This window comes from Humulus lupulus, chromosome 1 (genome assembly GCF_963169125.1).
Source record: "Humulus lupulus chromosome 1, drHumLupu1.1, whole genome shotgun sequence".
NCBI classification, from domain to species: Eukaryota; Viridiplantae; Streptophyta; class Magnoliopsida; order Rosales; family Cannabaceae; genus Humulus; species Humulus lupulus.
This window is the reverse complement of record NC_084793.1, coordinates 288,578,020-288,592,650: the sequence shown is the minus strand read 5'-3', so window position 1 is coordinate 288,592,650 and position 14,631 is coordinate 288,578,020. Positions and strand designations below refer to the sequence as shown.

The 14,631-nt window shown below is 39.0% G+C and overlaps 1 protein-coding gene across 1 annotated transcript; it reads left to right on the top strand.

Moving 5' to 3' along the window:
- Positions 1 to 347: 347 nt before the first annotated feature.
- On the top strand, positions 348 to 1,517 carry LOC133778698 (uncharacterized mitochondrial protein AtMg00810-like). The gene has a single exon (XM_062218708.1). The coding sequence runs from the start codon at positions 348 to 350 to the stop codon at positions 1,515 to 1,517; it is 1,170 nt and encodes a 389-aa protein (XP_062074692.1).
- Positions 1,518 to 14,631: the final 13,114 nt, after the last annotated feature.

Below are 14,631 nucleotides of genomic sequence, written 5' to 3'. Positions count from 1 at the left end.
ACTAATCAGGCTTGGAAAATTGCAATGCAAGAGGAATTTACTGCTTTTCGAAACAACCAGACCTAGAATTTAGTTCTCTTCCTCAAGGCAGAAAAGCCATAGGCTGCAAGTGGGTTTTTAAGTTGAAAGAAAATCATGATGGGTCTCTCTTGAAACACAAAGCTAGACTAGTTGCAAAAGGCTACAACCAAAGGCATGGTTTTGATTTTACTGAAACTTTTAGCCCGGTTACAAAGCCTACTACTATTCGCATCATTCTTACCATTGCCTTGTCTAAAGGGTGGTTGTTGAAGTAATTAGATGTGAATAATGCTTTCCTAAATGGTGAGCTGCAAGAGGAGGTGTACATGACTCAACCACCAGGATTTGAAGATCCTAATGCTACTAGTTTGGTTTGTAAACTTAATAAGGCTTTGTATGGTTTAAGAAAAGCTCCAAGGGCTAGGTTTGACAAACTTAAGTCTGCCCTTTTTGCATGCGGTTTCATTTGTTCTAAAGCTGATAACTCCTTGTTTATTAGACAAACTAATCTTCACACTACACATATCTTATTATATGTAGATGACATTTTAATTACAGGGACTTCTACAACTGCAATACAAATACTTATTTCAGATCTTCACAAGGCTTTTGCTTTAAAAGATTTAGGGGAGCTTAATTATTTTCTTGGCATCCAAGTAGAACACACTTCGAATGGGCTTCATTTATGCCAAAAGAAGTATATTACTGATGTCTTAACCAAGGCTAAACTCCAATATGCTAATAGTCTTGGCACACCTATGACAGGGGGTGAGAAACTTTCATCTTTTGGGAGTGATCCTATTCAAGGTCCTCATCATTATCGCAGCCTAGTTGGTGCCTTACAATATGAAACAATCACTAGACCAGAAATTTCTTATGCTGTCAACCGTGTATCTCAGTTCATGCATATTCCTCTTGCATCTCATTGGAAAATAGTGAAATGGATTCTCCGCTATCTTAAAGGGACTCTTGATTTTGGCCTTCACTTACAGACGTGTTCCAAGCTCTCTTTGACTGCATTTTGTGATGTTGATTGGGCATCAGATCCTGATGACAGGAGGTCCACGTCTGGTCTATGTGTTTATCTTGGTCCCAACCTTGTTTCTTGGTCCTCAAAGAAACAAAGCACAATCTCAAGGTCTAGCACAGAAGCTGAATATAGGAGCCTTGCTCATGTCACTACCAAGGTTACTTGGGTTCAGTCTTTGTTGTTTGAGTTGCATCTTCATCTTCCAAGGGCTCCTACAATATGGTGTGATAACTTAAGTACAGTTTTGATGTCTGCAAACCCTGTACTTCATGCTAGGACTAAGCACATCGAACTAGACCTCTATTTTGTGTGTGAAAAGGTGCTGAACAAGTCTATTGTTGTCAAGCACACTCCAGCTCATGACCAAGTCACTGATATATTGACCAAAGCTTTGTCACCCTCTCGTTTTTTTCTTCTCAGAGACAAACTTCGAGTACTTTCTTCTCAGTTTGAGGGGGAGTATTAGAGCCTAAGTCTGTTATGTTGATTGAGACTGTTAGTATTTTGTTTGTACAATTGTTAGATTAGTTATTATGTTAGAGATTAGTTTATTTCTGTAATCAGCTATATATACTAATTGTACAGTATATTTATTCTAATGAGAGTTAGTTTATTCATTCACACCTTTTTCACTTTCTTAAGAGGGATATGCTCAGAATTCTTTGGGATAAAGGAAGAACATTTTAGAAACAACTTTGGCTCTCTCTTCTCTCTCTATCTCACGAATGCTCTCTCTCTCTCTCTCTCTGATTTATGCTTTGAGGATAAGGGAGAAAAAGGCAGGGAATTAGGCCAAAGCTGGAATTTCTTGAAGAAATTGAAGGACTAAGGAGCTAATGAACTTGGGTTTAAAGCTTGGAGAGGTCAAGGATGACTAAGGATTAAAATCTTGGGAAGCAAAGCTGAGAGTTGAGGCTAGAGGAGTCCTTGAGGAAGCTAATGGGGAAATTAGTGGCTTAAGGCTTAGGAAAATTAAAGTCTGGAGCAGGGATGGACTGAGATTCAATTTAGGGGTCATAATTAGCATGAGGTAAGCTCAAATTCTATTGCTGGTTATGTTTGATTTGCTTGATTTTAGTGTTCTTGAGCTTTGAGTTCCAGAGATGAGTTTGATTGGTTTTTGGGTAGAGAATAGCTGTTGAGTTTGGATTATTAGCCTTAGTAATATAGCTTTGGTTTTAAGTTTGATTAAGTAATCAAAAGCCTTAGAATTCTAGTTGGTTTGATTGAGGTTGATCAGTTTTGTTGGTAGAAAATTCTGGGTATGGAGGCCTTGAGGGATGGATTTTTGGAGCTTTGGCTCGGGGAAATTCGAAGAGAAAACCCAGAATTTCACAATTCTGGTGTCAGCGATGTAGCGCTAGGTTGGGAACGCTACAACGCTAGGCTGCGATTTAGGCTACTCAGCTTTCAAAACTTGATTTTTTGGGTAATTTTTAGGGTTTTTCTCAGGTGCTTGGGGGACGATTTCACCACCCCGTTTGGTGGAATTAGAGGTCTCGAGAGTGCAGGATTGGTCCTGGGATTGTTCTTTGGAATTTAAACTCATCGAAGTACCATTTATGGATTGTGATTAGGTGTTCGCCAAGGTTTAGGACCGAGGATCGTGCTCGGGACCGCTTTATTATCTCTGCTCGGAATTCAAGGTAAGAAAATTGCACCCTTTGCGTGGTTGTGTTGGGACTGAGATTCCTTATAATTTAATAAAAATGTTGTATGATGATAATATGCCATGTGAGCATGAAATAAACGACCTAAGAGTGTCGGGACTGATATTTGCACGCAGGACGCGGCTCGGCCATTAAGAGTGAGGTTAGCTAAATAGTCACTGAGCTCGGCCTAAGTGAGCCAGAGTCAGTGGGTTAAACACTGGGCTCGGCCTAAGCGAGCCGGAGACAGTGGGTTAAATTGAGGGTGCGACCTAAGGGCGTTGACCTGGGGTATTGAATGATGATTTTGATAAACTGTTGATTATGAATGCGTTTACTGTTGTTAATCTGATGCTTATGGTTTGTTGAATACCTGGATGATATACCGATAACTTCTTGATTATTCTCACTAATTTTTTTGTGCCTGTTATGGCCTATTGAATATCTGGTTAATGTCTTATGAATTATTTGATTCTTGTTATTGAATATGTTATTATGTTATGGTTTTCTTTTTGGGCCTTGGCTCATGGGTGCTATGTGGTGCAGGTAAAGGCAAGGGTAAGATGGTTCAACCATGAGTTGGAGTGCCCTGGGGGCGAGGTGTACATTGTCAGCTACTCGTCCGCCACGGTCGAGGGTTTTGGTAGGGACGAAACCCTAAAATGTGTATTTTTCCATTAGAGTGGCCTTGATTGTATATAGCTTTTGGGAATTTTGTAAATCTGTCCTTTAAACCCTATTTTTGGGATTCGATGTACTAAATATTTGTTTTAATTAAAATTATATGTTTATGACCAAAATCTTTTAAACCTAACTTGTTTATGACTTTAGGATAACATTTTCATTTAAATGACTTGATTAGCAAGTCAAGCACTATTTTAATCACACAGTGTAATAGTCTTGGTTATCCAGGGTGTTACATTGTCTTTGTTGTAGGTTGGTGCTATGAATCATGAGCAAAACACGAAAATAAGAAGAAATGGTGGAAAAATGGAGCTTTTGGTGGTTGTTCGAGTCAAATTGGCATCAAGGAGGAGTTAGAAGAATTGTTTGATGAAGTTGATGAGGATTTAAGGGTCGCGACTCTAATAAAGTCAAAAACTACTTAAATCTAGCGTGAATTAATGTCGCGACATGACCTTTAAGGTCGCGACATGATGAGTGGCAGAAAGCAAAGGAAAAATTGGGCACTCACACGGGTCGCGACATGGACGCATAAGGGCTGCAACACTTGAAGATGGAGGCGCAAACCTCCTGGGCATTTTGAAGAGACGGGCCGCGGCATGAGACGACTAGTGCCGCGACGCACCTCCCTGAAGAGAAAAAAAATACTATTTAGGTTTAAAAACATTAGTGATTAGGGGGAATCAAGTTTTTAATTACAAATTTTAGAGATTTCCTGACAGCTAAGCTTATTTTCTACATTTTTCTTCTTTAATTTCTTTTCAAGTTTTGGATGTTAAAGATGATAACATTTATTTTTATAGTGTTAGCTTTGTTTTCCATGAACTAAACATTTTTCTCTAGGGTTTAATGTAGTCACTTGGATCTTGTTAATTTTCTATTAAGTGTAATTTTAATCTTCTTCTTCTATTCTTAATCTCTATTGGTTTGTGTGTAATGCTTACAATTTACTACCCATTTATTGATTTTAATTCAAGATCCGAGAGGGGAGAGTTAAATATTCTATAGCCACTGAGACATAGTGTAACGCCCTGGTTACCCCTGAACAGTTATGGTGAACCGGAAATTTGACTCACTACCCGAGTCCTTTGGTTAAAAACGTGCATCTAAGTGTTATTAACAGGCTAAAGTGGAAAACCAATAAAAAGGAAAGGATATATTTATTAAATACATAAATCTTTTCATGGGCCCATAAAAAAACATTTACAAGTTATTTATAACTCAAAATGGTCATTACTGTTTCAAATTTACATACCCGCCGACCTAAGCGGCAAAAATAGGGTAAACCCCCTTGGTCCTCTGAGAACTCCTTGGTCGTGATGGTCAAGCCGCCGCATATGTACACAACACCACCTAAGCTCTCCACTCAAGGCTGGGTGAGCTTTTCTTTTCCTTTACCTACACCACATAACACCCATGAGCCAAGGCCCAGCAAGAAAACACAATATAGCATGATATAACATCAACAATGATCATAATAATCAATCAGGACTTTCAGTCCAAAACAGACGAGTGACAGTCGCAAAAGTCACTAAGGTGGGTACAACTCCCTTAAGCCATGTGACGATAGGGTCACCAGGGCTTAAACAGATAAGTGAACCTTTCAGTAGCTTAAACAGGTTAGGTGCATGATGACTAGTCACCAACATAACCTACCTCATGACCATAGAGTCATAACTATGGAACACTGTTCCCTAACCACGTGACAAGCAATCACCTAGGCCTTAGGCCTTGGCTCTGAGTAACTAGCTTAGACTAGTCAAGCGCTTATAAGATTCATCAACCTTAGGGTCGGTCCAGTGTTAATGCCTTAGAGTCATTCAACACTGATATCCATTAGATATAATCTTCATTTGGCCCTGCGTTCAGGACGCTTATGTCGTTTCCGACTCTTAGGTCAGTGATACGCGACCAGTGCCATCCCTGACTAATCAGTACCATTCACAAGTAAAAAACATCCTCTAGCATTTAATATGCAATCAATTTCTACATTTATCAACCATCATGCCTCAATAACAATCATGCATGTCATATACACAGGGTGCAGTTTTCTTACCTCTGATTCGAGGGAGAATGAATAAATGAACGACCCTTGAGAACGATCTGACTTTTAGTCCTTTAGCGGTCATCTAGTCATAACCAAATATGGGACACCATCAATAAAATGAATAATAAGAGGTTCCCAAACAAAGATTTAACTTCCGAGACATCAATCCCCACTAATCCGGGTAGTAGGAACAATCCCGAGGCCTAAAACCAAGTTCCCGGGGCCAAAACACTCAAACGGGCTCAAACCTGTCCAAGGGCTGCGGCCCTAACACCTTGAGTCGCAGCCCCCAGCCACTCCAGGAGCAAGGGCCGCGGCACCCTACACCTAGGGCCGCGGCGCCCAGAAAGGCAAAATCACTCCACCAGTTTCTTCGAGCTAGGGTTGCGGCCCCCAACCCAGAACCATCCCTAAACTCGTTTGTATTCATCCTAAACCCTCCAAAAACATACCTAAACACTTACAAATCAACAATCAAAGTTCCCAAGCTTCCCAATGATCCAAAACCATCAAATTTCGAGGCTCGAACGAACCAAAAACTCAACGATTCACAAAAGCTAATTCTAAGCTTAGAAACTCTAAAAACTCAAAACTTAAAACTTAGATTACCTTTGATTGGGTTGTTTCTCGTCAAATCCTTCGGTCAAGAAGCTTTTAATCTTTCCTAGGATCGCTATGCCTCGATCCTCGCTTGATTCCGACTCCTAGAACTCGAGATTCCTTCAAAAATGCCTCGAACGGTAAAATGAACTAACGGGAAGAGAACGAGAGGTTTTCTAACGTACGGTTCTATCTGACAAGCTACTTCAAGCTTAAGTAACCTCAAATAAAACCTAGTGCTCGGGGTCCCGAAAACACCCCCGGGGACATTATAGTCAAAACTTTCAGAATTTCCTCCTGATCTCAACAACTCCCAATTTATCATCAAATAACTTTCCCATTACTCAATATCCCAATAAAAGACCCCCGTTATGACAAAACCGCTAATTTATAATATAAGATCGTCTCATGCCGAACATCTCGAATATATCACCATAATAATGGGATCTCATTCATAAATCACAATATGCACCCAAATATACAAATATGCCCTTAATAGGCCAAATTACCAAAATATCATAATAGTCAAATGCGGACCCACATGCATGCATATAACATCATATTATAATATAATTCACATAAACATGCATATAATCAGTTAATGGCATAATTAAACAATTATGGCCCTCCCGGCCTACTAATCCAGCCATTAAACCGCATTAGGGATTTCGGGGCATTACACATAGATTGCATATAGGACGATAGTATCTATATGATTTGTGTAGTTTTTAGGGTTATGATGTTTAATGTCTGCTATGTGTTAAAATCTGTCACAGATATGTAGAAGAATTGCATATAGGTTGATGTCTTTTTATCTTGATAAAAAATTAAGATTGTATTTGATAACCTACTATAAGATAGAATTTGAAGATTGAATTGTGCTGCAATAGTTAAATTGACAAATGAATTAGTTGATGAAATTAATACCCTAGGTCTTTATTCTTGAATAACTTGTTATTATTGCTTTGGTTAATTTAGTTTTTATTATTAATTAGTCTGAATTTTGATAGTCAAAGAGAAACCAAGAGTAAATTATTGGTAATTGAGTAGTATTCTCTGTGGGGCGATCCCGTTCTTACGGAAATTATTACTTGTCACGGCCAGGTATACTTGCATGTGTTATTTTATCGATCAAGTTTTTGGCGCCGTTGCGGGGGACTATTTAATCAATATCAAATATAATTTATTCTTTATTATAATTTGGTTTTTATATTTTATTTTCATTTTTTTTCCTTTTTTCCTTTTATGTTTTTTTTTCTATGTTTGTTGTTTGTCTTGCGAGGAACTTGAGATGTCTCATATGCAAGTCCTCGTGAATTTTTTTTCAACACGACTTGGAGCCTTTATACAAGGCATGGTGGAGATACAAAACTTTGTTAATACGATTCCCAAACCATGGTTTGTCCAAAGAGTGTCAATTAGAGGTCTTCCTCAATGGGTTGAATGTCGAAGCAAGAGAGTGGGTAGAAAGAGGAGATGGTACCACCAATTTCTACCAAGTATACATGGATGAAGCCTATTGGATGTTGGAAGACATGGAAAAATACAATGAATGGTGGTACTGGAATTGTTCAATGAACAGCCAAGGGTGGGAGAGCAATTATAACAATATGGAGCCAACTTTTGACACTTGTACTCAAGGACCAAATGAGGAAAATTGGGATAATTTTCAAGAAGTAATTATAGAAGAGAAACCTCACCAAGCAGCTCAATCAAGTTCATTAGAGGTATTGATGGAGTATATGGCTAAAAATGATGCCTTAATTCAAAGCCAAGCTTCATCCTTAATGAATTTGGAAAATTCAAGGGGGAAAGCACAAAGTGAAGAGGTTTATTTGGGGAGTGCTAAGGAGATGGAGCTGCCAATGGAAGAATTTGAACATCAAATGGAGCCCTCTTCAATCCAAAGTAACGAAGAAAAGGGAGAGAATACAATAATGTCGAATGTTATCTCTACCCAAGATTTGGATAAATTGTTTAAGCAAAGTAGTGATAAAAGGTTGAATCCACCATCACACTTCATTCAACAAGTTATCAGTCTTCAATATAGTGATCTCATGGTAATGGAAGAGTACACATATGACGATCCTTATTGGCCACCACCATCTCCACCTCCATTAGCATCATTCATTTGCATCCATCATGCTTATATTTCCAAAGAAATTCAAGTTGAACATTGGAACTCATTAATTCCAAATCTAGCCAAGCTTAAGGGAATTCACAATTTCCCTTGGCATTCCATACTTCCAAATGATGTTCCTAACCACAAAGTCCAGAACCTTCTTTGAGGTGATTATGGCCAGAGGTTCAGCCTCGGTCCATTTTGTTAAGTAGTCTACAACCACTACCACATATTTGACTCCACCTTTCTCCGGTTGTAAGGATCCAATGAGGTCAATTCTCCATACCGCGAATGGCCAAGGAGAACTCATCATGGTGAGCTCGGTTGGTGGAGCTCAAGGTATCGAGGCGAATCGTTGACACTTAATGTAGTGCTTTACGTATTCAAATGAGTCTGCCTTTACTATCGGTCAGAAATATCTTTGTCTTATTACTTTCTTCGAGAGGTTGTGCCCCCATCGTGATCTCCACAAAATCCTTCATGAATTTCTTCAAGGATTTTCTTAGGTTCAGATGGGGTTACACATCGCAATAACGATATAGAATATCCTTTTTTTGTATAATCTCTCTTCCAAGATATTATACCTTGGTATTTTGTACATAAGTTTTCAAGCCTCATTTCGGTCTACAGGTAGGCTCCCAGATTCGAGGTAGTCGATTATAGGTGTCATCCAAGTAGGCTGTGAGTCTATCATGTCGACCTAGACCTTGTCGGGCTCAATTATGCTTTGTTCTGGCAAGAACTTTACTAGTACCGCATTTAGTGATTCAGCTTCCCTAGTTGTGGCGAGTCGAGCTAGGGCGTCTGCATTCGAGTTATATTCTTGCACAACCTGCTCGATCATGTAGAACTTGAATTGTTCGAATGCTTCTTTGGCTTTTTCCAGAGATGCTGCCATTTTAATCCCTCGAGTCTGGTACTCTCATAACACGTGGTTAACCACCAACTGAGAATCACTATAGCAGTGTATGGCCTTAGCTTTTAGCTCGCAAGCTCCTCGAAGCCCTACTAACAGTGCCTCATATTCAACCTCGTTATTTGTATCCTCGAAACCAAACCTTAAGGTTGTGTGGAACTTGTTTCCTAATGGATTTATTAAGATAATGCCTGCCCCCGATCCGGTCTCATTGGAGGATCCATCAACATAAAGTCTCCACAGCTCGTGAGCAGGGGTCATGACTTCTTCATTGGTGATTCTTGTACATTCATCTATCAAGTCAGCCAAGGCCTGGCCTTTTATCATCGTTCTCGGGTGGTATGTGATCTCGAACTGCTAGAGTTTGACCACCCACTTTAATAGTCTTCCAAATGCTTCAAGTTTTGCTAATATTTGTCTCAATGGATGATCGGCCAACACATGAATCAGATGCATTTGAAAGTAAGGTCGAAGCTTTCGAGATGCATGAACTAGGAATAGTGTTAGTTTTTCCATTAGTGGATATCTCGATTCAGCTCCTAGTAGTCTTTTGCTGACGTAGTAGACTGGTCTTTGTACTTTCTAATCCTCCTGAACAATTATTGCACTGATTGCATGCTCGGTTGTAGCGAGTTATAAGTACAATATTTCCCTCGTGACTGGTTTGGATATGATTGGTGGCTCAGCGAGGTGCTTTTTGAGAGCCTGAAAGGTGAGCTCGTACTAGTCTAACCACTCGAACTTCTTGCCCTCTCTAAAAAGATTAAAGAATTGTGAACCTACTTAAAGCCACCATTCGTTTCGTCAAACTTTGGACGTCTTTATGCTTTCGAGGTGAAGGCATATCGATTAATGCTTTGATCTTATCTGGGATTGCCTCGATGCCTCGAGCGTTCACTATAAATCCTTAGAACTTTCCCAAAGATACCTCGAATGAGCACTTTTGTGGGTTGAGTCTCATGTTATACTTTCGAAGTATAGCGAAGCATTCTACGAGGTCGTCAACATGGTTATTATTGTGTTTGAACTTGACTAGCATATCATCCACATACACTTCCATATTGTTTCCAATATGTTCAATAAACATTCGATTTACCAGTCTTTAGTATGTCGCTCCAGCATTTTTTAGCCCAAAAGGCATTACATTGTAACAATATAGCCCTTTGTCTATCATACAGCTCGTTTGCTCCTGATTAGGTGCATGCATTGCTATCTGGTTATATCCAGAATATGCTTCCATGAATGACATGATATCATGACTTGCGGTTGCAGCAACGAGCTGATCAATTTGAGGCAACAGAAAATAATCTTCCATTCGATTTGGGGACCAGTACTGGGTTAGCTATCCATTCCGGGGAGAAAACATCTTGAATAAACTGATTTTCCTTCAGTCTGTCGACCTCCTCTTTCAACATCTTTTTCCTCTCATCGTCGAGGATTCTTTGTTTCTGCTGCTTCGGAGGGAAGTTTTGTTGATGGTTAGTGCTTGGCTTATAACATTGGGACTAATCCCGATCATGTATGAATGCAACCACATGAATACATCTTGATTTTCCTTTAAGAAGCAAATTAATTGCTATATCGCTTCCTTTGTGAGGTTCTTCCCAATTTTTACCACCATGGCAATTTCCTTATCATCGAGTTGCATGTCTTCGAGCTTTTCAATGGGACCAAGGTTGGCCCTGTCTTCTTCTACCATGGGGTCGATTTCTTCTTCAACCTTGTAGATTTTTTCTTTAATTTCCTCTATAGTTATCAGTGCCTATGCATTGGTTTAGCCTTTTCCCCTCATGGAGGTACTCTAGCAATCTCGGGCTACTAATTGATCTCATTTCAACGTCCTGATACCACTAGGCGTTGGGAATTTTACGACCAAATGCCTAACAGATGTGATTGCCCCCATCCCGATCAGGGTTAGTCAACTGAGCAAGACATTGTAGGCTAGTGGGGTGTCCACTACTATAAATTTCAGCATCTTAGTTATTGAGATTGGATAGTCTCCTAAGATGATTGGGAGCTCGATGGATCCTGTACTGATGATTCCCTCCCCTGAGAATCCGTACAGGGTCGTTGGACAACCCCATTTTTTCCAGTGTCACCTTATAAAAGATATCGATGAGGACTCGGCGAACCCTCTTATTTTTGAGTTGGAATATTATGAGCATGGGGTCATTGTGAGGAAATTGTACGTGGGAAGAGTCCTCTTCGGTAAAAGTGATCGGTTGGGCTTCCACCCTCTGTTGTTTCGGAGCTCGCGGTTAAGGCGTGTAAGGAGTTCTATCTCCCGTCTTCAGTTCTTGGACATACTTCTTTTGAGCATTTATGCTTGCCCTTGCAATGTGAGGTCCCCCAGCGATGGTTATTACATCTTCTCCATCGATTGGGGGAGGTCGATTATCCTCCCTTGCAGGTGGTGTCGCGGCTTGTTGAGCGGGTTGAGCTAGAGCTGCCCTTTGATTAGGCGGAGCCTGGGCTTGATTCCAGTTTCGGACATATTGTCTGAGGTAACCCCTCGAGATTAGCCCCTCGATCTCATCTTTCAGCCGTCTACATTCCTCAATTGTATGACCTATGTCTCTGTGGAATCTGCAGAACTTATTCGAATCTCTCTTGCTACGTTGATGTCGAATTCCTTCAGGTCGTCTAAATGGGACCTGATTTTTATTTGCGACAAATATGTTCTCACGAGTGTCTATGAGTTCGGTATACACGGTGTATATGGAGAAATGCTTATCTCATTTCTTCTTTTTACCCCTGTCTGCCTCGGGGTTATTTCCTTCATTCTTCTCTCTTAAAATAATTGTCCCTTGAAGGTTGAGTCATAGATGGCTTGGCCGAGTTTGTGGCTAAGTTAATGTTTGTCGTTGTAGTTGTTGAGGGGAGATGAGCTAGTTTAAGTTTTAAACTCGCCTCTTTTACATTGACGAACCTTTGAGCTCGAGTGGTGAACTCAATTATTGTTCTCACGGGCTTCCTTTGCATATCATCCCAAATGGGACTTCCCGGTAATACTCTGACTCACACTGCCATGAGGTGACCGCTGTCATCAACGTTGCGAGCTCAAGCTACTTCTATATTAAATTTTGCCAAGTAACTCTTTAACAATTTCCTTGATTGTTGCCTTATATTTTTCAAGGAGGAAGTTTCAAGTTTGATGCTTTTCGCAGACTGGAATTTTTTCTTGAATTCCTTAGAGAGCTACTCCCATGACGAGATCGAGAGCCTTAGAAAATTTTCAAACCAACTTTTGAGTGTGGTTGGGAAAAGCATGCATCTGAGCTCATATCCGACATTGATAGCCCTCATTACCGTGTTAAAGGTGCTCAAGTGATGTAATGACCCAACTTATTCTAGACTTTGGACCATTAATAACTACTATACATAGACACTATTCTTAGGAAAACTTACATACGAAATAGTTATAACTTTATTAAAATTTGTAAGGGAAAAGTTAAATACATAAAAATTCGGTTAGGATATGGGATCCCATTATTTTGAAAATAAAACATAACATAACTTAAATCTTAAATAAAATGGTTACAATATTAAGTGCGGAAATACATAGAAATCATAATTAAAAGACTTAAACAACTTCATCCTCGAATCGTTCGCGCAGTCCACCGATTCCATTCTCCCTCAATACACAATCCCAAGTTGCCAAGAATCTTCCATAGCCATACTATTTTCCTGCACATATAAAACATAAAGGAATGAGCCTAATGCCAGCAAGGAAAATCTACTACAAGCATGAAACATAATCATACACATAACTATGAACATATATCATATACTATAACACATATATCATAATTCTAACCCATGTACATGGTAACTATTGGGGTTTGCTAACTAAGTAACTATAAGCCTCAAACTACAATGAGGTTTGCTAGTTAAGCAACTATAAGCCCCAAAGCATAAAAGTATTGGGGTTTGCTATATAGCAACTATAAGCCCCAAAACATTCATAACACATAAAAACATACTATAGCATAATCATAACATATAAAAACATATAACATAATCATATAAACATATAATACTATCCTATTTTCCTTACCAAATATCGGGATGTGAGAACAAGGACGGGATTTTGGAACACTCCTAAAAACCATTAATAAAGAGGTGAGTATTCTAAAAGGAAATAAATCTAAACCACCGAGATGAAGAACTTACCGATATGAAACCTTAAGCTCAAAGAACTTAGATGCCTAACCATGAATAAAAACAGCAAGTTAGGAAATGAGTAGAGAAAAACTATAAGAACTAATGAAACAATACAGAAAGGAACTAAGAATAGGAATACCTTTGAAATTTCTATACCCGAACTACACCTCGATAGCGATAAACAAACTATGAACCTTACTTCCCAAGTGTTTAATAAGCTTAGAATGATAAAGCTTATAACCCCAACCCAAGTGTTTAACACTCTAAAGTAAACCTAGCAGCTTGAAGGCTATGAACTCAGCTTGAAGAATGAAAGCAATGGCTGGGTACTAGGTCCTATTTATAGAGTTCAAGAATGAAAAGATCTTCATTTAGCTTGAATAAAAATAATGACTTTTTAATTGAAAAACATTTGAATAATTGTTCAGCAGAGGCTGAAGACTCGGTCAAAAATATTCTGGCTTATCAAGAGGTTTATGGAATAAAATGAGCTCAGTTTCAAAATCATTTGATAATGCAGCCCTAGAGCCGATATATCACCTACCATAGGAGATATATCGCATGGGCTCATATTCCTGAGGCTCGTCGAAATGGTCGTGCGAAGTTACGTGTTTTTCGTATCCCTGTGTGGCGATATATCGCCCCCTAGAGCTGCGATATATCGGCATACGCTGAAACATTATACACGTAATTACACTTTTTAAGCCTAATTTGAATTGAGTAAACAACTTTGACTGAGTCCTATAACGATTTCAAAGCTGCTGGCAGACTCTGGGATTTTCAAATATTACTCTTAATAAACTATTCCTCAAAAATACTTAATTTCTCATTAACCATGCACATGACAAATGCCATTATCTTATTGGGTCTATCTAAACCTTACAGTATAATAAATATCATCTTCATAGTCAGTCATATTAATCAAACGTTAGGTTATAATTAATATTCTTAAACTATAGGTTAAACTTATAAAATCTACAAGTGTTGCTACGAGTGTCCAACTAAATCCCGGCTTGAACCAGCATACTATAACTATTACTAGCTATTACTATTACTACTATTATCTAACTAGCTAAGTAAAGTTCTTGGACTCTACAAGTGGCTACCTAGATCAGTAGTCCCGTCATAGGGTGCCTGTAACGCCCTACTACCTTAGAGCCGTTACTAAGTGAGTTTTTAAGACAAAACAGTGTGCAATGAACTCGCTAACCGAGGTTTTGAGACAAAAGTGTGACTAATTAAAATTTAAGGCTGTAATCTTAGAAAATGCGTCGTTTCATTTAAAACTGCTAGTATTAAACATTTGCGATCCCAAAATAAGGTTTGAAAACTATTTATATCTTGAAATAAGTTTACAGTTGATAAATCATAAAATCATAGATTATTACAGCCATTTTC